We start from the raw sequence: 23,793 nt of genomic DNA, 5'->3' as shown, positions 1-23,793 counted from the left end.
TGTTGATGTCGTGTGAAGGATCTTCAAACAATTACCACTGTATTTGAAGGATATAATTTGAGGAAAACGGTAAGATTTGCACGTTTCCTTTTTAAAATACTTTGTCAGTGACGCGCCGGGTCAGACAATTGTATTTACACTGCAATAAATAAGTAGGCCTATCTGTTTCCACTAAAAATAGCCTATAAACTTCCTAAAAGATATGTTCACCTTATCAGTAAAACTGCATAAATTTGATTTGAATTGTTTAAAACAATTAAAATACTATTTGGCCAGTGGAAATGAATGAAGCAACTCTATTCTAAAACCTTTATCTTAAGTATTTTATACAATTTTATGGATATTTTGATATATTTATTCTAAAACATAAAGAGGATATTGGATGATTTTTATCAGTGTAGTGTCGTGTATTGCACAAATGGCATTTATAGTCCATATCTAATATTTTCCAATGCCTTGTACCTTTGACGGTGTTAACCATGGTGTCATGTGGATGGGAATATGCATGGAAATGATATGCAGATGAGGTTATGCATAGTAAGACTAGGCGTTGTAAGCTCCATATATGGTGATTTCAGGGAGGAGACAGGGTGGAGATGCACGTACGCACAATCTTCCACTGACTGGGATTTATAAAGGGATTTGTGCGCAGGTTCTGGCGTACGCATGGTTTTATAAATCTGAATTTCTTTACAGCAGAATCTGAACCGTCTCCACAGCTGTTTCTATGACTGGTCCTGTTTTTATCACTGTGAAGCTGTCTTGACAAACTACATCAGTCCAGACAACATCCCAGCCATCGAAACACCAACGATGATAGAGACTGAAGAAGCTGCAAGAGAAAACAGCACTTGGATTGTGAAAGCAAAGACACTATCAGCTATTTCAAGATTTCCTCTGTGTCTCCAGAAGATCTTCCTCATTTTAACAGACACTTGATTCCAGCAGAGCTGATGGCGAAGAGGATCTCCGGCCTGCTGGAAACAGCTCCAGGTTAACTTTACCAGGTTCAGCAGGTAATATAGTCACTGGTCATGCCTCAAGCCTCGAGTGTTGAGTCTAGTTTATTTACGGAGCGCTTACCACTACACTATAGACCAAAGACTCTACAGTCAGTAAAAACACCATAAAACATCAAATATATACATCAAAAACATAAACAAAATAAAATACAGCTCCAAAAACACCAACAATTAAAAGACATAGAAAATAAGTATGTTTTTAAGTGAAATTTACACATCCCAATGGAGGAAACGGATCTGTTATCAGACGGAAGAGTGTTACACAGCCTCAAACCAGACAGAGTCAATGTGCTGCTCTTTCTGTCACTGTTTTTAAAACACACACACACACACACACACACACACGCACACTCACACACTTTTCAGAAAGCAGGTTTGTATCTCAGAGAAGAGGGTTAGTTTACTTCAGATAAATGTCTCTAAGCTTCAGATATGTGAAAGCACAGATTATGTGTCAGTTAATCATAAATTATTATTATTCAGCCCTACTTTTCCCATCTCACATTTCACAGATCTGCATTCAAAAGTGAAAATATTGTATGTATTTATGAACTCTGTTTTTGAAAATAGATGAGAACAACTTAAGAAAGATGAAACACTCACCTCAAACAATATTTGTAGACTTTTCTTTCTTCTCTTCCGAACTGTCGTGTTGAACAGCAGCTCTGAAATTTCTTTCACTTCCTTTCTCTGAAATAAAGGAAGTTAAATTGATTTTCAAATGTCAGTGACAGTCAGACGTCAACAAACACACTAACTCTTAGCAGTTTTTTATTCTGAAATCTGTGTTCTCAGTAAACTGAACTGTTTGGAAGTAGTTTGTTACAGTTTTTTACAATTGCTAACATCCTTTTGTCCAATCTGTAGTCACATTTTCAAAACTCTAAACACAATTAGCGCCTCATCCATCTGTTGTGATCATACCATTAACACAATTCATGTTGTTTTCGCACAATAGGTTGTTTGCAATCACGTGGTTCTAGTGACATGCGAAATTCAGGTGGAGGGCAAGCAGTGAAAATTAGAATGGAAGAGATGGAGAAAAGTCCGTACTGTGCTGGTTTAGAAAGGTATAAACAGAAAAACACAACTTATGTTGGACGTGATCCTTGTGTTATGAAAAGGAGCGACTTTTCTACTGAATTGAAAGACTTGACTGCCATAGAGGAGGTAGATTTAGAGAATGTGAAGCTGCCGTCACGCCATGTTCAGTTCTAGTCTAGTTTGTTTATATCATGCTGCCTTTCTGCTAGTGATGTTAGGGCAGTATTTTGATTTTCTGTCGTGATTGTGAAAAATGTCACCATTGTAGGTCATTTAAGCTGAATCGAAAATTGCAACAGGAGCTCACATCATCGTTCAGGGAAAAAACTGGACGGTGTAATACAATTTTCACCTTTTCTACGTGTAAAAACAATAAAAGAAGCAGGTTGAGGAGGTTACGGGGAGACGCCGTATATCAAATCTAATAATGTCACTGATTGAACCCACTGCCTATCACTCAATAAAATAATCACATAGTGTTTTTGAAAGTTTTGTATTTCGTTTGGTTTAATAATTAACATTAGGCTACATTTGCAAGTCAGCTTGTTAATGAGTATAACTTGCAGGCAGCCACTTCACAAGCTTTATGGGTTTGAATTTGGTTGTCATTTGTTGAAATCAATACAAAAAAAATAAAAATACAGTGTGTCGTGTCGGTGTCTGTCATAGACTAAAAAAGGGCTTCTGTCCGCTGAATGCCCCTCTGATTCTCCTCCGTGGCCATATGGGAAAGTGAATATTTACAAAGACAACATTAAAACTACAGCAGACGCAAAACGCTATTAAAGGCGACAACTTTTAAAATTAAAAAAACGATAAAAGTTACTTAAACTATGAAACCTTGTGGTTTAAACAACACAAAACATAGGATTTTTGAGTCTGTGATAGTGATTCCTATATAGAAAAATCACTGCATGCCCTCCAGTCTCATTTCATGCCACAGCAATGACGTCATGTGCAAACAACCAATATACAGTCAATTAACATGTTTCTAAAATGCTTAAAGGGATAGTTCACCCAAAAATGAAAATAATGTAATTCATTACTCACCCTCATGCCATTCCACACAAATTAAAATATTTTTGATGAAATCCGATGGCTCAGTGAGGCCTCCATTGCCAGCAATGTTACCATCACCTCTCAAGATCCATAAAGGTACTAAAAACATATTTAAAACAGTTAATATGAGTACAGTCCCAGATAGCATGTAGTAATCGGCCCGAGCTCGGCTGCCCCGCGGCGCCTGCGGCTCAGATTCGGCATCGGCGCGTGTTAACCGGGCCGATTGTGGCCCGCAGCTTGCTCTGGCACATGTATATTTGCTATGACTGTAAAGCACTGGGCCGATTTCTGTTCACCATAACTGGCCCCACTCTGGCTATAGAGATCTGTGCCACTTCTGGCAATGACTCAGCTTATGTTCACTCACAGATGGTTACATAAGCAATAATTAAAATTGTCTTAAAATTGACTTAGTTTCCTGGTAGTACCTGATATAAATTAACGTTACACTTTTACAGGGCTCTCAAGTCTCACGCATTCACTGTGAGACACACGCATTTCAACCATTTCACACGCCACACCTTGTATTTCTCATGCTGAAAAGTAAGGGATAACTTGTCCCTCTATATACAATTAATGGAGGAGGCTATTATACATTGCGCGTTGAACTATTATAAGCATCAAGTTCCCGTACGAACGGAACAGACCAATTATCTGCGCAACATGACCAAAGCCCAGTTTATTTAATTGTGCATGCGTGGTGCACGAATGGCTGTATACTCTGCGCGTTCACCAGTGCGCTCCAAAAGTGTGATAAGATTTGTGCGAGCCATTCCTATCGCGACGCTGAGAAAACATCATCCTGCACCAACATAAAATAGAAAGACCACCTTTACTAGAATTTACCTAAACTTGTAGAATTTATAATAGATTATCTGTTAAGGGAATAGATTTTTCACCAAAGATTTATATTACAACTGTGGCATACTGTGCAATAGTTACTATGTGTATAGGCTGCTTTTACCTGTAATTATATCCTTATTGTAACAAATTCTATAAATATATTACAAGACAATTACAAGAACTATAGTTTTTTAAAAGGCCAAGTACAAGTTAGAATTAAGACAAGAGCACAATTGATTTTCCCCATGTGTAAAATGTGTTCTGCTAATAATTACAGATATTAGGAAAAACCTGGCAGACAGGAAATTAACATTTTCAATATAAGAACTGTTTAAGTAATGTTCTTTAAGTAAAATTCTGTCAAAATGCTTAAGATTTTAGATGCTTAAATATAAAATACATGCAGCTATGTTAACCAACTTTGTATGTGGATGTAACCACGAAAAAGACCATTTTGCAAAAATAAACAAATAAGCGCACAAATAAATCTCATGAGGGAGCATGCCATGTGACCCCGCTAAACCCCCCAATGTTCAAACCAAAACTACACCCAACCCCTTCATTTTTTTTTTAGCATTTTGATTTTACAATTCCTAGACGAAATCACTTGCCTGTGATCAAAAATAGTGAGAGCTGATGTTGGGGAATATAGCCAAATTCATGCTAAATTATTATTGATGCAGTCAAAAACTCTCCCAACTGCTTTAGCTTAGTTTGGCTATCTGAAACTAAGGAAAGTACTAGAGATGTATTTCATTATTTTATTTCAAATTCTACTGTATTAATACTCTTTTCAGCAATGTTAAGACTACATCTCTTAAAGCAGAGGTTTCTGACTATCATTTCAGTAATATTTAATTTACTGGCAATGCATATTAATCACTGCATTTATATGTTTCAAAGATGTCAGAGAAAACGCAAAAGAGTATTATTTCATTCTGGGCACCAAAGGGTCAGCCCCCTAAAAAGGTTGCTAGATCAGAGGAGGAGACAGTGGAAGAGGTGGAGGCAGAGATGGTGGAGAAGATAGTAAGATTGACAGTTGGAGAAGTAGAAGAGACCATAGAGGAGACAGTGGACAAGACAGGGAAGAAGAAGAAAGCATTAAGTGTAGCAGCCACCAGGTGTACTTTAAAAAGTGAGTGGTCAACCAAATGGCCATTCATTACCATAGGCACCAGCAGCTCCTACAACTGGTGCTCTGTTTGCAGACAGGAGAACTCAGGTGTGAACAGGCACATAAAACATAAAGGTCATCAGGCCAAAGAACAGGCACTTCAGTCAACAAGCAGCATAATTTCTATTTGTGCTGGTCAATTATGAACAACACTATGTAAAATTAAACTGCTAGCAAAAACTTGAGAGAATTTGGTGGGGCAGAGGGGCCGCTGCTGCAAATATTTCAGTGGCTCCTCCCCTAACAGATGTAATCTCACTCCAAACTTTTAATAAAACTTGAGAGCTCTGCTTTTAATGTAGCGAATTGGTCAAAAACAACATATCTGCGAAAAACCTAATAAAAGTGACATATAAGACAGAACATTCTCTAATATGTATAATATCATATCGATTTATAAGTAATGTAGCAATTCATTATTTTATACGCTTTTATGTATGTTAAACGCGCTTCACTGCGCGCTCAGGTGATTCATTCATCTTCAGGCGCGCGGCGGTGAGAGGGGTCTCGTACCTGTGGTGATATCCGCCATGTTTGCGCGGTTTGGAGCGGACACGAGCAAAACAATGGATTATTTACCAAGAGATATTAATGTTTGAGGTCATTTCGACAAAACGGCTCTGGTAAGCATCGACGCACATTTACATTTGTAGTATTTTACTTAGCAGACGCTTATAAAGGAACTTGCTAAAAGTTTTCACGTGACTGCCGCGAAAGCTTTCTTGGCTTGTCTGCAAAGTTTCGGTATGCCACCTACAGCTAATAAACGGACGAAATCTTCTTCATCTTTGATCTAAGCATTATGTGGATCTCGAGTGTTTACGCTGCGCTAAACTTTGACGAGCAACACTCCGATCTGCAAACAAACCCATATGGTAAAAAAAATATATTTTATCTGGCCAAAATATATTTTAAATATATGGATTGTAAACAGTGAATTTCAATGAAATATATTTTTGAAACTGAAAATATATTTTGTTTCAACCTTCATATACTTAAAATATATTTAAAATGTATTTCAGAGGCAAGAAAATACATTTATATTTAAAAATATATTTCAGGGTGCAAGAAAATACATTTCCAATCTTACAGTCGACAATGCAAATGTGGGTGGAAGAAAGCCTTAAGATCAAAACTACATTCCATTAAATGTTAGAAGAATTTTAAACAGAAAAAAAACATTATTTCCCCATATTTTCCACATTGACCAATTTTGTTCACATGATCTTCCCAAAAAATACAGTGATCATGGCACTTGATCCCCAGCCTTTATTGGAAACACCCTCATAAAAGTGTGGCCTATTTTAATCTATTATTCATTAATTTATTAATTCATTTGTTTATTTATTTGTAATTTAATGTCAGTGTAATATAGCGTTTAAATGCACGTCAAATAAAAATAAATAGATGAATAAAATCGCTAGATGTACGATGTTAATGACTGTGATGTAATTTGAATGGGAAACCACTAGCAGCGCTCACGGACTTTTGGAGTACTGCGCATGCGCGTCATTTTGAGCTGTAACGGTCGTCAGTCAGCCGGGAGTTCTCGGAGGAAAAGGTGAGTTATAACTTTATTTTTAGTCATCATTTTTCACATATGTAATGTTAATTGCTACTTTGGATGTATAATGTTTTGTATTGTCAAGGTTTTTAACTTTATTTGTCAATTTAATGACCTGTTTGTTTTATTTGCTCACATGAGGAGACGCATCTGAGATTTTTAGATTTTAAACGTTAGTTGTTTTTAATTTGGACACTAACGAAAACTAACGTTACACAAAAAAAATGTGTAATATTTTTTTCAATTTCAGCTGTAGAGTGTTTGGGAGACTGTGCCGCTTGCTGTTGTCGATCGATGATGCTCGCGTGATCCTGTCACTGATAGTGGAGCATGTAAGTTTTTTGCTTAAATGTTTTGCTAAACTTGTTAATTCGGCACACTTTATTCGCTCGTTATTAGAGTTCATGCATACGCTGGTTTGGCATTAATGGCGTTTCATTCTCTCAAGTTTTCTATTATTTTTTTAATATAGCCTAGGTTATTTAGGTATAGCCTGCAGTTTTTGCTCACTTTCTGCTGAATGACAAGCTGTTTTCGATGAACCAGTTGAGCCAGTGATTCAATAAGTCGCTTGTAACAAAAGATGCTTATTTGTCACCACCTACAGGTTTACATGTGTCATTCATTACTGTATGTACTTTTTATTTTCAGAAGCGGAGATAGTTTGTGCAACAGCAACAAGGTGAGAATGATCATGAGACACTAAGAAGTAGAATATTTTTTTTTAAAATTATTTTATTTGTGTAATTTATGAATTGATATGTTCTCTGCACTTGTGTCTTTGTTAATATCTTTTTCTGTCTGTCTGGAACAGGTGCAGGTCCAAACCCATCTGTCAAGATGCTTCTTTGTCCTCTTACTGTCTGCCCCACCAGCCCAGTGCTGGAGAGCCTCTGACCACAAGTCATAGGTACAACTTGGGTAAAGTTGGTTTTATATTCGCACATTCGGACTTCCGCGTTTAAGAACGTTCTAATAATGTGCAATAAAGTAAATGTTTGCAAATTCTGAACAGCGACATGATATTTACAATCAACGATTGTAACCCTACAACATTTTTCACAATCAATCAAAATGGGCAAGTATTATTTTAATGGCATACTTACTTGCGAACGTCCACTGAATGTCCAATGTAGTTTACAAAGTTATTGTAGCCTACGCGGAAGTCCGAATGTGCAAATATAAAACCAAATTTACCCAAGTATAGGTACAGGATAATGTTCATAGTCAAGTCATCTTCATTTCTGTAGCACTTTATACAAAACAGCTGCACAGTAATAAACATGAAAGTAAACATGAATTTAAATATAAAGGCCAAATTACGTTTTTTTTTGTTTGTTTGTTTGTTTTTTGGCTAAGAAAAATAAAATTTTTGTTTCTGATAATACTAGAAAAAGGGATACTTCACCCAAAAATGAAAATACTCTCAGAATATGACTTTCTTTCAAATGATTATTTTTAGAAAATAATCCATCTCTGTGAGTGCAAGTGTAAAGTTGACACTTCAAAAACCACACAGAGTAAAAAACAACAGTAGTCAACATGACCCTAGTTGAAGTGAAACAATAGGTGTGTTTTAGGAAAATACTAATATTTTAAAGTCTGTGCTTCCAAATGACTCCTCAAGCTTTAAAACATCACAAGTTACAACATGCTGACTTTGAGCCCATATTTGACAGTTGGCAAATCCGTAGTGTAACAAATTTACCATAATAGTATTTTCCTCAAACACACATATTGTTTCACTTCAGAAGACATTGATTCATCAACTGAGGTCATGGATTACCATCATGTTCACTTTGTTTGGTTTTTGACCTTCTTGCATGAACTCACAGAGATGGATTATTTTTCTTAAAATCTGTTTGTATTTCACAGAAAAAGAGGATGTCATAATCATCTGGAACAGCATGAGGGTAAGTAAATGATAATATAATTTCTGTTTTTGGGTGGATTATCCCTTTAAGTTAGCTTAAATGAATGTGCCTTTGTGATATTCCACTATCCCTTCATTTGTAAAAGTGAAAATGCAATGCAGAAGTGTAAATAAAGGCTAATTCAACCTCTCCTCAATCATCAGTTTCTTTACAGTACTATCCAAAAATATGCCCATTAAATATCTTTAAAATCCACTATACCTGTAATTGTTTTAGTTCCAGTGTAAACAAAAATATCAGGAAATCCAAAACTAGTCAGAAGACAAAGTGCATGCCCTCTGTACCTGTGCAGATGTTCAGTTATTGTGTTTTGTCTTTTGTAGGAGCAAAGAGCAAAACTGACAGTGGTGGAGAGAGAAGAAGTGCCCTTGACGAGGAAACCATGGCAGCCATATAGGTAAGTCAATACTTGGTGAAAGGAAAATTTACTAGAAACATTTAGTTAACTAAAAAAATAACTGATTTTTGTCTCGCAGTCAAGAAGAGATTTCCAAATGTGTCCAAAGAGGCTTTGAGGATTTGAACTGGGGAAACTGAGACTTCTTGAAAGCAAAAAAGTTATATTTTTTTGAATATATTGTAATAATGTATATTTTTTGAGCATTGTAAAGTATGTTCCTTGCTGATTTTTATTCACATGTTCACGTGTTATAGACAACAAATAAAAGTTTTTCAAATGTGACATGTGAATGTATTTTCTTGGGTTGAAATGTATGTATGGCAAAATATATTTTTAAATGCTTTTGAAAAATATATATTTTTAAAAATATACAAAAAATGGCCAAAAAATATATTTTTAGAAAATATATTTATGTAAATATATTTGAAAATATATTTTAGCGAATATATATTTTTTTGGCCATTTTTTGTATATTTTGAAATATATTTGAAAATATATTTTTTTACCATATGGGAAAGAGCTGAGGAAGAGGATGATGACGGTCCTGCATACACGAGGAGAAAGAGCAGGTTGGTTTGTTTGTTTTTAGTTTCCACGCTCATATATTTTTATGAATGCAATTGTAATAAGCAAAAGTTGTTTTATTCCATATTTCTTCAAGAAGGTGAGTGAAGAGGATTTGTATACTGTCATAGAAGATCATTGTTTTGGCTGCGTTTACACTGGCACAAAAAATCTGATCTTTTTCTCACATCTGACACAGATCGGAATTAGATACACATGTGTAAACACAAAAATCCACACGAGATCCGATTTTTTTTTCGCATCCGATATGAGCCACTTCCAAATGTGGTTTTAAATCCGATACATATCCAGTCTGTGGACATGCGACCTACGTCTAAACACGCATATCCGATTCCCATTGGAATTCCAAGCCATCACAAGGCAAGGGTGGCACGTTCGCTCACTAAAAGGTAGCTTTAATGTTGTATTAGACGTGCTTGTATGCACTCGCCCTAAAAATTTGCAGCTTTATTATTGAGGTGGGAACTTTATCTAACGTTATATATTTTTCTCGAAAGAAATGGCGCGCACACACATCCATTCAGCAGCTGAATTTGAACCTTTGCCCGGTTAATTTAAAAGAGACTGCCGTGTTGTTGTTTTTCTTATAAGCCAAAAGCTTCACTGTAGCTAGCCTACTCACTCACACACACTCTCTATCTCTCTCCCTAACTCACTCGAATTCATAAAAAAAAAAAATGGAATTCTAAAACCGATAACTAGATAAAATATCAAACGCAAATTACCTTTATTTTCCGGTCAATATCCGTTCAGTCAGAATTCGCGCTGCAATACATCCATGACACTGACAGCTGTTAACTTAGCCATTCTGACAGGTAATCATGGCCACTCGACATTAAATATATAAATAATTTTAATAGCACGGCCATTCAAAACCCGAGGGTCTGCTATGTGCATGTAAAACTATCAATGACAATCATTTTGGGGCAGGAAGTAATGTAAACACAGACATCGGATACCAGTCACGTCTAAAGTGAATGTAAACACAATGGCCAAAAAAACGGATATGGTGAAAAGATCAGATCTGTGCATTAATATCGTGATCGTATCGTATCATGAGGTACTCTCCGATTCCCACCCCTAGTAATGAATGTCATTTCAGTTCTACTTTTTGAGTATGAATTATATTGAGCAATGTTGCCGGGCAATTTTGCCAAGCGATGTTGTTGTGGGCACTTTCCCGTTATGAATGGGCAACAAATTTCTATCTGGATATCTCATTCTCAATGGGAAAGTGCCCAAGCAACATCTTTCGGCAACATGCCCTGTGTATCACCTTAAAAAGACAACAATACAGCACTGTAAAAGGTTTTGCCACAAACTCAACTGACTGCTTCTCTCCTGTATGATTTCATATGAGTGTCTTCAGACCTTAGAACTGTACCTGATTTATGAGCTTCTACAACTTTTGACCTCCTAACTGAACTCCTTTTCACAAATTGATCATAGAAATAAAAATATAGAATAAAAAAATGGTAACACTTTACAATAAGTTTCATTTGTTAACATTAATGTATTAACTAACATGAACTAACAGTGAGCAATACATTTGCAACATTATTTAATCTTTGTTAATAAATATAGTCATTCATTGTTAGTTCATGTTAGTTAACACTTCAGTTAACCAATACAACTCTTGATTTTAATAATGTATTACTAAATGATGAAATTAACATTAAGATTAATAAATGCTGTAGTTAACTAATGAAACCTAATTTTAAAGTGTTACCATAAAAAATGAATAACAATTTTCTCTTAGTCTTATTAAAGGATTAGTCCACTTTTAAATAAAATTTTCCTGATAATTTACTCACTCCCATGTCATCCAAGATGTCCATGTCCTTTTTTTAGTCGAAAAGAAATGAAGGTTTTTGATGAAAACATTCCAGGATTATTCTCCTTATAGTGGACTTCACTGGCCTCCAAACGGTTGAAGGTCAAAATGACAGTTTCAGTGCAGCTTCAAAGGGCTTTAAACGATACCAGACGAGGAATAAGGGTCTTATCTAGCAAAATGATCACCTTGCACGTGCTTCCGCTTTCCGTATTCTTCAAAAAACTTACGCTGTATGTCCTACGCCTTCCCTATTCTACATACGGAAAAAAACTAAACTGGCGCCGTGTTCGTTACGTAAGTTGAATAGGGAAGGCGTAGGACATACAGCCGTTTGGAGGACATTGAAGTCCACTATAAGGAGAATAATCCTGGAATGTTTTCATCAAAAATCTTAATTTCTTTTCGACCGAAGAGAGAAAGACATGAACATCTTGGATGACATGGGGGTGAGTAAATTATCAGGAAAATTTTATTTTAAAGTGGACTAATCCTTTAAGTGCAGACAATAAGTGCACCCATAATCAAAATCCTCTCACAATATTCAAAGTGCAAATAGAGACCAAATTTTTCTTCAAGCATGACACAGAGCTAAGAGATGATTACAACTACACAGCCCAGCCTGAGATAGCTTTCATATTGGGATATATTTGCATGCAACAGGGAGCCGCTTTCAAAACGTGGGGTATTGAAATCATGCTTTAATGGGCGCTTGTGTTTGCTTTCGATTTCGCGATGGCGTGTACTCTGTGAATAGGGATCGGCGGCGACCGTTATCCAGCTGAATTAAATGGTTTTTATGTCTATAAAACCAAAACGACAGTGGAGACGTAATGTAAATGTAGTGGTGGCATATTCTATCCTAATTTCACCCTCACACTCTGCCATGGCAATATCACTCATGAGACAGCTTTTCACCTTTGAGAAATCTCATCACGTTTTAATCTCGTGGCACGAAATCTTGTCACACCCCTACCTCGCAGCCATCTCTTTTTCTAGGCTTATCTTCAACTCATCCTCTTGCTCACTCTCTTTTCTCCCTCATCATGAGAGGACATGCCCCTTACTGCTGATTGGCTACAAGCCTGTTGGTGCTCAGTCCGATCTATTTTCAACAGCTTTTTTTCAGAAATCGCTTACTGCACCTTTAAAACATAATCTTGTCATGTTCAAATTGTGTGAAATTGTGTGAATGTTTAAGTCTATGGTAACAGCAGCCACAACTACCAGAGGAAGGCCAACGAAACACGCAGTTTGGAAATGAATAAATGATTGATTCAACTGTGTGCGCCATCTCCTGGCGAGACGCGGGAATTCATTCAGCGCGCAACTCTCACCATGCATTATTATGGCGTTATTTTACTGTCAAATGTCAAGAGCGCACATCACATCAATGTAATGTGCGAGCACAAATCTCTCAACTTGCGCACGGATTTCTTTTGCTCTCACACAAAACTGGATGCGCGCTCTCAAATATACAGTGCTCTCTTATGAACTGCCTCTCCTCTCGCTCAGGTATTGCGTGTGCACGCTCAAACTGTGTCCTGTGCGCTCGCGAATCTCTTCGTGCTCTTTCTTTACAATTTAATAATATTAATCAAATGTAACCTAGTCTAACTGCATCACATTACAGGTCAAACCCAGATTTATCTAAACAAACAACCAAAAAAATTTTCTTAAAGTTATTGTGGTCGTACGTTTTGTGTACTTGTTGAAATTTATATAAAAAATAGGTAACATTTTAAAATAAGGTTATTTGTTAAGATTAGTTAATGTATTATCTAACATGAACTAACAATGTGCAATACATTACTGTAATTATTAATCTTTAACATTAGTTAAAATACAGCTGTTTGTTGATTGTATGTTACTTCACTGTGCATTAACTAATGTTAACAAATACAACTTTTGATAATGTATTTTAGTAATGTATTATTAAATGTTGAAATTAATATTAACAAAGATTAATAAATGCTGTAGAAGTGAAGTTCATTATTAGTTCATGTTAACTAATGCAGTTAAATAATGTTAATGAAATCTTATTGTAAAGTGTTATTGTAAAAAATATCTTCTGATTTAAAACAGAACAAGATCAGGGTCAGATCATCATTCCCTAAATATTAATGTGGAGATCAAATATACCACCGATAGTGAGTTTCTTTTGAGGTCTGGTAAAACGTGACATACAAAAATACTTAAGCTCTTTTGTGCACAATCAATCAAAAGAATGTGATCTTATTCCTAAATGACAACGATTCGGTTATGTCTATTAAACCTTTGAAATTACGATCATACTGGAATATTTAAACCTGCATTTGCATTGTCGCTGAAAGCAGTGGTCATGTAAGCTATATGTTTTAAACAGCTTCACAAAGTGTTTTCAACAACACACTATTGCTACTTCTGTGATGCAAACATTAAATAATAACGTAAGTATTGCAATAACAATTTATAGTCTGAATATACACTGATTTCAGCAATAAAGTCAAGTAAATGACCTTTGAAACTAATGTTATTACACTGTTCTGCCAGTAGGTGGTGACCAGTGACTGTTAAAATGTATTTGATGTATCAAAATCATTAATTCAAGATTTGTTTAAAAACACTGGACGAAACATGTCTTCATTAATTTCAAACGATATTGTAATGAATTAATTTAAATTAATACATATTTTTTAATAGGCTAATTTATAACATTTTACACATTTCTAAATAAACATTAAATTAGTTGTTTAATCGTTTGTTTTAAATTAATGTTTAATGTTTTGATATTGGATAATATGATGGTTTTTGATAAATCGTTCAGTGGGGTTTGACCTGTAATAAAGCTTATTAATATAGAAACCATCCAAGCGCCCCATTCCGAGCCATTTCTAAGATATGGCCTACATTTTGATTAATATTATTAAATATTATTGAATTGTAAAGAAATTAAATATCCATTTTTGTTGAAAGAAATCCATGTGCAGTTCACTCTCAGCCAATAAGATTCCACGTAGCATTTTCATGGATCAGTCGTCTCTTCTGATTGGTTGATAACTTTTGACAGCGTTTAATCCAGAAGCAAATTGATTTCTGCAAGAGCACGGAGAGATTCACGAGCGCACAGGACACAGTTTGAGTGCGAGCAAGTTTTGTGTGAGAGCAAAGGAAATCCACGTGCGAGCGGAGAGATTTGTGCTTGCACATTACATTGATGTGCTCTCGCGTCACAATAATGCGCTCTCGACATTTGACAGTAAAATAACGCCATACATTATGGGTATTCTCAAGCCGTTGAGTGTGCATCGGCTGTACACTCGTTATTGCGGCGCATTGTGGGATTGAATGAGTGCACTCAACATCGCCCACTATGATTTCGGACACCACTGCAAATTGGCAGTCCCTTCAAATAGTGCCCTATTTAAGGGCATAAGGGGCGATTTTGGAACGCAGCCGAAGACATGATTAAACAATAAAGAGCTGTAACCAGTTAACTGAAAATGAGCAGAGTGTTCTGGGAAATGGAGTCCAGGAATGACAGTCTGTGGTGACAGTAAGGGACAAGGCTGCCATCTGCTGGCAACACTGGCATCAATTCTCATTCAGAAAACATACATGTCATTCATAACACACTGACCTAAAAACACTAACAACAGGGAGCATTACATAATGATGAAGGAAAGTGCAGTGAATCAGTCTGTGTCTGCAGCAGAGTGCTGGAATCCCACATTATCCCACACAACAGTAACAGTCAGGGAGATCGATGACCCTCTGATTACACATCCAGAACAGAAATGAGTTTCTGTGTATTGTTGTTTATCAGTCTGTGACTGCTGCAAATAAATAGTGTTTTGCATATAAATGAGAAAAGTGTTCATGGATTTTTGGAGATGTGATCATTGAATGCATTTTGTGTGAAAGCAATGAAAAATGTTTCTCAGTTTGGTCCGCATAGACTTTTGTTTCACTGGATGTGTGAAGAGTCAGATGGAGCGGCCGCAGAGAGCGCTGAGCCTTTCCTGAAACACACATCAACATACATGAACACACAGTCGCACCGCAGACACTTTCCTGCACTACCTTCTCAAACACCATCACTAAAATACAAACACCTTACAAAAATGAACTGCAGTATATAGAGGTACAACTACAGTATAATTAAGCACAACCATAGATTTGCAGTATAATGAAGTATAATCGCAGTACATTGAAGTTCAACAGCAGTAAAACTGCAGTAATCTTTTGTAAGGGTGATGCAATGAAGGTCCTGCTGTAGATCACGTCAGCTTTCAGTCAGAGATGGGCAGTATTTTAATTAAATGTATTTAAAATATGTATTTAATTACTTTTGAGTATTTTGTAATTTGTATTTTCCTTAAAGAATAAATCAAATGTAATTTTTTCTTCTTTCAGAGAAAATATTTTGTATTTAAAATACTAAAAGTACATTCAAATATGTTATTTTATTCTCACATTTCATTCTTTGATGTGCATGTGAAACACTGTGTCGGTGCTTTTAGAATTATTTGAACATTTATTCAAACAGTAGTTTGTTCCAGTGTTGGTTAGAATAGGCCAATGATGTCTGAGTTTACAGGTGCAATTATTCTTGCGCCAGGCTTAAAGGTAGGGTAGGTCATTTTCGGAGAGGCTGGCAATAGCGAGCTAGCTTTGAAAGTAAGATCCCGCCCTCCCTTCAGAGCGTCTCCAAAGCCACGCCTCCTTCAGAACACATGAACGCGCACAGCAGGGAGCAAAAGCGTCACGAGAGACGGCGTTAAATTACCTCATGTCTCAAAGCACATAACATTAAAATAATAATGAACTTAAACAACTTAAAGAGCTCTGACCTGTACAACCTGACTGCTGCAGATTCATTTCGGCGTTGATAGTGTTGCCACTGAAACACATAAATTCGACTCACAGGCCGCTCCTACTATCTCATAATTACGGTAGATAGGGCGTGAGTGCAGCATAAGCTCATTGTTTTGGTTCAGGAGAAACTGTAACTGTGTATTCACACAGGGAGTTGGCGTTAACGCTTGATGGCGGCCATGTCTGAAGCTTATCAGATATTACACATGCTGATAATCAGCAGACGGGTAGGTCAAGTAATAAAAAAAATAGCATTGATTATTTGAAAACACAGTCGGTCGTGTCTTAAATTAATATAATCATAAGGATATTCGGTCTGTGCGTTTGTTCTTAAAGTGACAGCAGCCTAATAAACCTGCTGCTGTCTGTCATAAAGATATTAATAACTTTAATATCTTTATAAGGATCATCAATCTATATTTAATTGTTAAAGTGAGCACTTCAAACGATTGCGTGTAAATTTTGTTTGTATTTTCAAATTACAAATTACCTGTATTTTAATTAAATAAATTTGATGAGTAAGTATTTGTAATTTGTAACTAAATACGTTTTGATGTATTTGTGCCCATCTCTGCTTTCAGAGCATTTTTACAGAGTTTCAAAGACACTGTACTTCATCCCTCACAGCCTCGTCTTCATTCCTTTCAGAAGAGAAATGTTCACCATTTAAATCAAAAGCGCACTGCTCAAATCTAACGGTGGTGAGATGAAGCTTCATGAAGTTTTGAAGCTTTCCAGCCAGATTTGTTACATAATGTTTCATAATTTTCTAACTGGGCAGTGCTTTTGTTGAACATACAGAAATGAAGTTCTTTACACTGGATAAAGAAGGTGAAAGTGTTGAAGGTGGACTGGACAGAGCTTGTGTAACATGAGAGGGAAAAACTCTATCGTCTATATGAGCCCAATCTACAGTCAGTGTCACTATTTATCAACTCTAGTTGGATTTAAACACTCAGTTCAGACCCAGAGGAAGTTCTCAACCACAGGAAGGGCTGGTAATGTCTAAAGGTGTAACTATACAATGAAGAGGAAGACTGACAGAAACAGAAAATGGCTGATGAGTGTGATCTGTGTCTGCTGGGACTGATCATTCTCTCTTCACTTCTCACAGGTAAAGACATCTGGATTTTCTCTAAAGACGTTTAGTGGAATTAGTCTGGAAAGAGTTGTTTTGAACATGCTCAGTTTATTCTTGCACACATTCACGTTGTGATCTGAGAGTCGTGTATTGATACATACAGATCATACATCCGATGATCAACAATTATCTTCATATTAAGAGATTTCAACAGCTCTCCAAAAAGAAAAAAATTACTTTATTCTGGGGAGAGTGATGTTTGTGTTAATGAGGAAAAAAGACTTTGATTCTTCTGCTGGTATGTTTTAATTTATTAATATAGATCATAATGATCACTCAAATTTACTGTATTTCAGATACCAGTGGAGTGAATGTGACTCATGTGTTCATCAGTTCTGGTGAAAATGTCCGTCGGCCCTGTAATAATGATCTTTCTGACTGCACATCAACTACATGGACCTATTTCAGACGTTCAGCAGCAGTTGAACTGATTACTGAAGGGATAAAGAAGAAAGACACAGAGAGACATGAGAGTCTGAGTCTGGGGTCTGACTGCTCTCTGAACATCAAGAACGTCACAGAAGAAGATTATGGATTTTACACCTGCAGACAATATGAGAATGGAGGAAAACAATTAACTGATGCATGTGTTTCTCTGCATGTTCTTCATGGTAATTTTATGATTATGTGGTCAATTTAAAATGGGCAGATTCTTCCTTTAAACTCAGATGATGATTGAAGAGTCTGTGATTTTCGTCTTGTGTTCAGTTTCAGTGTCTCCATCATCATCTTCATCATCATCATCATCCTCACAGACCGAGATCAGTCCAGGCCGCTCTGTGACTCTCTCCTGTCAGTTGTATTCAGTCTTCTGTGATTATTGGGTCGATTCCGATGGACTTCATCTGTTGTGGGTGAATCAAACTGGTGTTGATCTGACGACAGACTCAAAATATCAGATATTATTCTCATTGGATCACTGTAACATCACTCTGACTACAACACTCCTGAATGACGATGACAACAGAGAGTGGAGATGTCAGCTTACTCACAGAAATCAACTCCAGACCTCCGTCAGATACACTGTCAAGTATTCAGGTGAGAAACAACTATTGCTACTGTAAAATATGATGTTAATGTCCTACAGATGAACATCTGAATATTCATCTTCTGCAGTGGATTCAACAACACTGGTTCCAGTCAGCAGCTCAAACTCTGAGAAGAAATCAAGCCAAACTACAGCAGCAGCTCCTACACAAGGTTCATGATCACTGTCACACATCATCAGTGTCTCACTTCACTGGTTTGATCCCGATAATTTTATGAATTCAGTGTTGAAACCTCAAAGGATTCCTCAATATTTGTGCATTTGAATGTCTTCATTCATGAATCGTTGTATGTTTTAGATGTCGTCAAAACATAGATATTCCACATTTCAATGGTAATGCAAACTTAGAAATGCAAGTGTTCTGAACCTCATTAACATGAACACTGTATTTATGAATGAATAAAGCATCAAATATATACAGTGGGTACGGAAAGTATTCAGACCCCCTTAAATTTTTCACTCTTTGTTATATTGCAGCCATTTGCTAAAATCATTTAAGTTCATTTTTTTTTCTCATTAATGTACACACAGCACCCCATATTGACAGAAAAACACAGAATTGTTGACATTTTTGCAGATTTATTAAAAAAGAAAAACTGAAATATCACATGGTCCTAAGTATTCAGACCCTTTGCTGTGACACTCATATATTTAACTCAGGTGCTGTCCATTTCTTCTGATCATCCTTGAGATGGTTCTACACCTTCATTTGAGTCCAGCTGTGTTTGATTATACTGATTGGACTTGATTAGGAAAGCCACACACCTGTCTATATAAGACCTTACAGCTCACAGTGCATGTCAGAGCAAATGAGAATCATGAGGTCAAAGGAACTGCCTGAAGAGCTCAGAGACAGAATTGTGGCAAGGCACAGATCTGGCCAAGGTTACAAAAAAATGTTTGCTGCACTTAAGGTTCCTAAGAGCACAGTGGCCTCCATAATCCTTAAATGGAAGACGTTTGGGACGACCAGAACCCTTCCTAGAGCTGGCCGTCCGGCCAAACTGAGCTATCGGGGGAGAAGAGCCTTGGTGAGAGAGGTAAAGAAGAACCCAAAGATCACTGTGGCTGAGCTCCAGAGATGCAGTCGGGAGATGGGAGAAAGTTGTAGAAAGTCAACCATCACTGCAGCCCTCCACCAGTCGGGGCTTTATGGCAGAGTGGCCCGACGGAAGCCTCTCCTCAGTGCAAGACACATGAAAGCCCGCATGGAGGACTCCAAGATGGTGAGAAATAAGATTCTCTGGTCTGATGAGACCAAGATAGAACTTTTTGGCCTTAATTCTAAGCGGTATGTGTGGAGAAAACCAGGCACTGCTCATCACCTGTCGAATACAGTCCCAACAGTGAAGCATGGTGGTGGCAGCATCATGCTGTGGGGGTGTTTTTCAGCTGCAGGGACAGGACGACTGGTTGCAATCGAGGGAAAGATGAATGCGGCCAAGCACAGGGATATCCTGGACGAAAACCTTCTCCAGAGTGCTCAGGACCTCAGACTGGGCCGAAGGTTTACCTTCCAACAAGACAATGACCCTAAGCACACAGCTAAAATAACGAAGGAGTGGCTTCACAACAACTCCGTGACTGTTCTTGAATGGCCCAGCCGGAGCCCTGACTTAAACCCAATTGAGCATCTCTGGAGAGACCTAAAAATGGCTGTCCACCAACGTTTACCATCCAACCTGACAGAACTGGAGAGGATCTGCAAGGAGGAATGGCAGAGGATCCCCAAATCCAGGCGTAAAAAACTTGTTGCATCTTTCCCAAAAAGACTCATGGCTGTATTAGATCAAAAGGGTGCTTCTACTAAATACTAAAAGGGTCTGAATACTTAGGACCATGCGATATTTCAGTTTTTCTTTTTTAATAAATCTGTAAAAATGTCAACAATTCTGTGTTTTTCTGTCAATATGGGGTGCTGTGTGTACATTAATGAGGAAAAAAAAATGAACTTAAATGATTTTAGCAAATGGCTGCAATATAACAAAGAGTGAAAAATTTAAGGGGGTCTGAATACTTTCCGTACCCACTGTATATTGGTAAATGGCAGCCATCGTTTCCTCCTGACAGCTTGAGATTGAAATAAGATGATAATAGATGACAGACTCGAGGAACAGTGGAAGTTCACACAGAGTCCAGCACATATTCTTCATTTCTGTGGTGTTGATGATCATGATGATTTAGATAATGTTTATATGTTTCATGATGTGTTGAAGTGAACTAACAGACGTGATCCACAGATTCAGCTGACACAGCATCAGAAACTGAAATCCGTGTGACTGCTGGATCATTATTCAGAGGTACGACACGTTCATTTCTACTGACAGCTTTACACCATTAAACTATCAGTCAGTCTGTAAATGCTTCATCAATAACTGTTCATAGTTTAATAGCCTTGACTTCAGTCATGTCCAGTTTCTCCTCTTCTTCCACACGTGTTTCCTGCAGTGATTGTGATCATTGTTGAGATGGCAGTGTTTGCTGCTCCTACTGTGATTCTTCTTCAGATCATCTGTGCAAGAAGAGCTGGTGAGTTTGAGCTTCACACAATCTGATGATTCACACAATCTGATCTGGAACAATCTGCACATACGAGAAAAACACATACGAGAGGTCAGTCAATGCTTTTATTTTGCAGGAAGGAAGGACTTGCAGCACCCAGAGCAAATAGAGATGCCTACGATATTACAATAAAATACTGCTGAGTTTGGAGACAATCTGAAACAAGATTTAAAACAGCAAAAACTCACAGAGGATTGTTCATTGTTTGATTTTCTTCTCAGAAAACAGAGAAAAAAATCTCCCTGAAGAAATAGTGACGCCATCAAGTTTAGATTAAAATATATTTTAGAAATAAAAGGCCAGATTTATGTTTATTTACAAACCCGTTTACAAAAAAGTTGGGACACTGTACAAAATGTGAATAAAAAAGGAATGCAATAATTTACAAATCTCATTAACTTATATTTTATTCACAATAGAATATAGATAACATATCAAATGTTGAAAGTGAGACATTTTGAAATGTCATACCAAATATTGGCTCATTTTGGATTTCATGAGAGCTACACATTCCAAAAAAGTTGGGACAGGTAGCAATAAGAGGCCGGAAAAGTTAAATGTACATATAAGGAACAGCTGGAGGACCAATTTGCAACTTATTAGGTCAATTGGCAACATGATTGGGTATAAAAAGAGCCTCTCAGAGTGGCAGTGTCTCTCAGAAGTCAAGAAGGGCAGAGGATCACCAATTCCCCCAATGCTGCGGCGAAAAATAGTGGAGCAATATCAGAAAGGAGTTTCTCAGAAAAAAATTGCAAAGAGTTTGAAGTTATCATCATCTACAGTGCATAATATCATCCAAAGATTCAGAGAATCTGGAACAATCTCTGTGCGTAAGGGTCAAGGCCAGAAAACCATACTGGATGCCCGTGATCTTCGGGCCCTTAGACGGCACTGCATCACATACAGGAATACTACTGTAATGGAAATCACAACATGGGCTCAGGAATACTTCCAGAAGACACTGTCAGTGAACACAATCCATCGTGCCATTCGCCGTTGCCGGCTAAAACTCTATAGGTCAAAAAAGAAGCCATATCTAAACATGATCCAGAAGCGCAGGCGTTTTCTCTGGGCCAACGCTCATTTAAAATGGACTGTGGCAAAGTGGAAAACTGTTCTGTGGTCAGACGAATCAAAATTTGAAGTTCTTTTTGGAAAACTGGGACGCCATGTCATCCGGACTAAAGAGGACAAGGACAACCCAAGTTGTTATCAGTGCTCAGTTCAGAAGCCTGCATCTCTGATGGTATAGGGTTGCATGAGTGCATGTGGCATGGGCATCTTACACATCTGGAAAGGCACCATCAATGCTGAAAGGTATATCCAAGTTCTAGAACAACATATGCTCCCATCCAGACGTCTCTTTCAGGGAAGACCTTGCATTTTCCAACATGACAATGCCAGACCACATACTGCATCAATTACAACATCATGGCTGCATAGAAGAAGGATCCCCGTACTGAAATGTCCAGCCTGCAGTCCAGATCTTTCACCCATAGAAAACATTTGGCGCATCATAAAGAGGAAGATGCGACAAAGAAGACCTAAGACAGTTGAGCAACTAGAAGCCTGTATTAGACAAGAATGGGACAACATTCCTATTCCTAAACTTGAGCAACTTGTCTCCTCAGTCCCCAGACGTTTGCAGACTGTTATAAAAACCACACAGTGGTAAACATGGCCTTGTCCCAACTTTTTTGAGATGTGTTGATGCCATGAAATTTAAAATCAACTTATTTTTCCCTTGAAATGATACATTTTCAAAGTTTAAACATTTGATATGTCATCTATGTTGTATTCTGAATAAAATATTGAATTTTGAAACTTCCACATCATTGCATTCCTTTTTTGTTCACAATTTGTACAGTGTCCCAACTTTTTCGGAATCGGGTTTGTATATGGTTTTGTGGATATTTCCCTACAGTGTTGAATGTAATTTTCTTGTGGTTCATATATAAACTGCTTTAAATATAATATTAAATACAGTAATGGACAGACTGTTTGTTCTGTGTGATGAAGATGATTTGGTGATTCTCATCTTGTCTTTTCATTTCTGTTTGTAGCATCTTTTTGTCATTTTTTTTTTGAATGATTGCTTCTAATTTGCTTAATAAAATCTCTACAATTGTTTAATGTGTCTCCTTTCCTGAGATGTTTGTTATAAGTATGGTGATTCATGAGCTTGTAATGTGAGGATGAACAAATGATTGATTCAAGTTCATAATAATTCACATAACTTTATTCTGGTTAGTTCAGAAATTCACATTGATAATGACTTGAACACACTTCACCTTCTGTCACAGCCGGGTTACAAGAGCTCGGTTATTGGTTTAGACTTGTTAACTGAAAAGATAAGAGTTGAAAGTCATGCAGCACCTAAAGAAAGAAGAGGAAGTGACATCAGAATGACTGAGAATCCATACCCATCATCAGTGCAAACTGGGTCAGAGATGATCACTGCTCTGTGGTTAAACTAACAGAGTTCTCACACTCAACAGTACCATGTTTCTAAACCTCAACAGTGAGATCACAGCTCTGAAAACACTACAACTGCTTTAAATAATTCATTATTTTAGTTACAGAAGTGTATAACGAATATCAACTATCTTAATATTGTAAGAAAGTCTTGACTCTGGAATAGATGAAAACACATCTGACAGTTCTGTCTGTCCTGTTGTTGTTTAAAGTGGTGGTATAATGCCATTTTACAAGATGGA

At 37.1% G+C, this 23,793-nt stretch overlaps 2 protein-coding genes and 1 long non-coding RNA gene across 4 annotated transcripts in view; 2 read left to right on the top strand and 1 right to left on the bottom strand.

Moving 5' to 3' along the window:
- LOC127508745 (NACHT, LRR and PYD domains-containing protein 3-like) overlaps positions 1-2,429 on the bottom strand; it is a 68,457-nt gene extending 66,028 nt beyond the window's left edge. Inside the window, exon 1 of one of the 2 annotated variants that reach the window (XM_051887087.1) lies at positions 1,626-2,429. The gene's annotated coding sequence lies outside the window, so the exon portion shown is untranslated. The remainder of the gene's footprint in view (positions 1-1,625) is intronic. The other variant, XM_051887086.1, reaches the window with a different exon arrangement.
- A 2,620-nt stretch (positions 2,430-5,049) lies between these two features.
- LOC127508953 (uncharacterized) lies at positions 5,050-9,296 on the top strand. The gene is made up of 6 exons (XR_007929031.1): positions 5,050-7,044; positions 7,364-7,394; positions 7,527-7,622; positions 8,588-8,625; positions 8,970-9,043; positions 9,123-9,296. It is a non-coding gene; the product is annotated as an uncharacterized LOC127508953 (long non-coding RNA).
- Positions 9,297-17,258: 7,962 nt separating this feature from the next.
- LOC127507915 (carcinoembryonic antigen-related cell adhesion molecule 3-like) lies at positions 17,259-18,622 on the top strand. Its single transcript, XM_051885322.1, has 4 exons — positions 17,259-17,436; positions 17,760-18,074; positions 18,178-18,493; positions 18,580-18,622. Exons 1-4 carry the CDS (start codon positions 17,376-17,378, stop codon positions 18,620-18,622), a joined length of 735 nt encoding a protein of 244 aa, XP_051741282.1. The 5' UTR covers positions 17,259-17,375.
- The last annotated feature ends 5,171 nt before the right edge of the window (positions 18,623-23,793 follow it).

Source organism: Ctenopharyngodon idella, chromosome 3 (assembly GCF_019924925.1).
Source record: "Ctenopharyngodon idella isolate HZGC_01 chromosome 3, HZGC01, whole genome shotgun sequence".
Lineage (NCBI taxonomy): Eukaryota > Metazoa > Chordata > Actinopteri > Cypriniformes > Xenocyprididae > Ctenopharyngodon > Ctenopharyngodon idella.
This window is presented reverse-complemented; position numbering and strand designations above follow the sequence as displayed.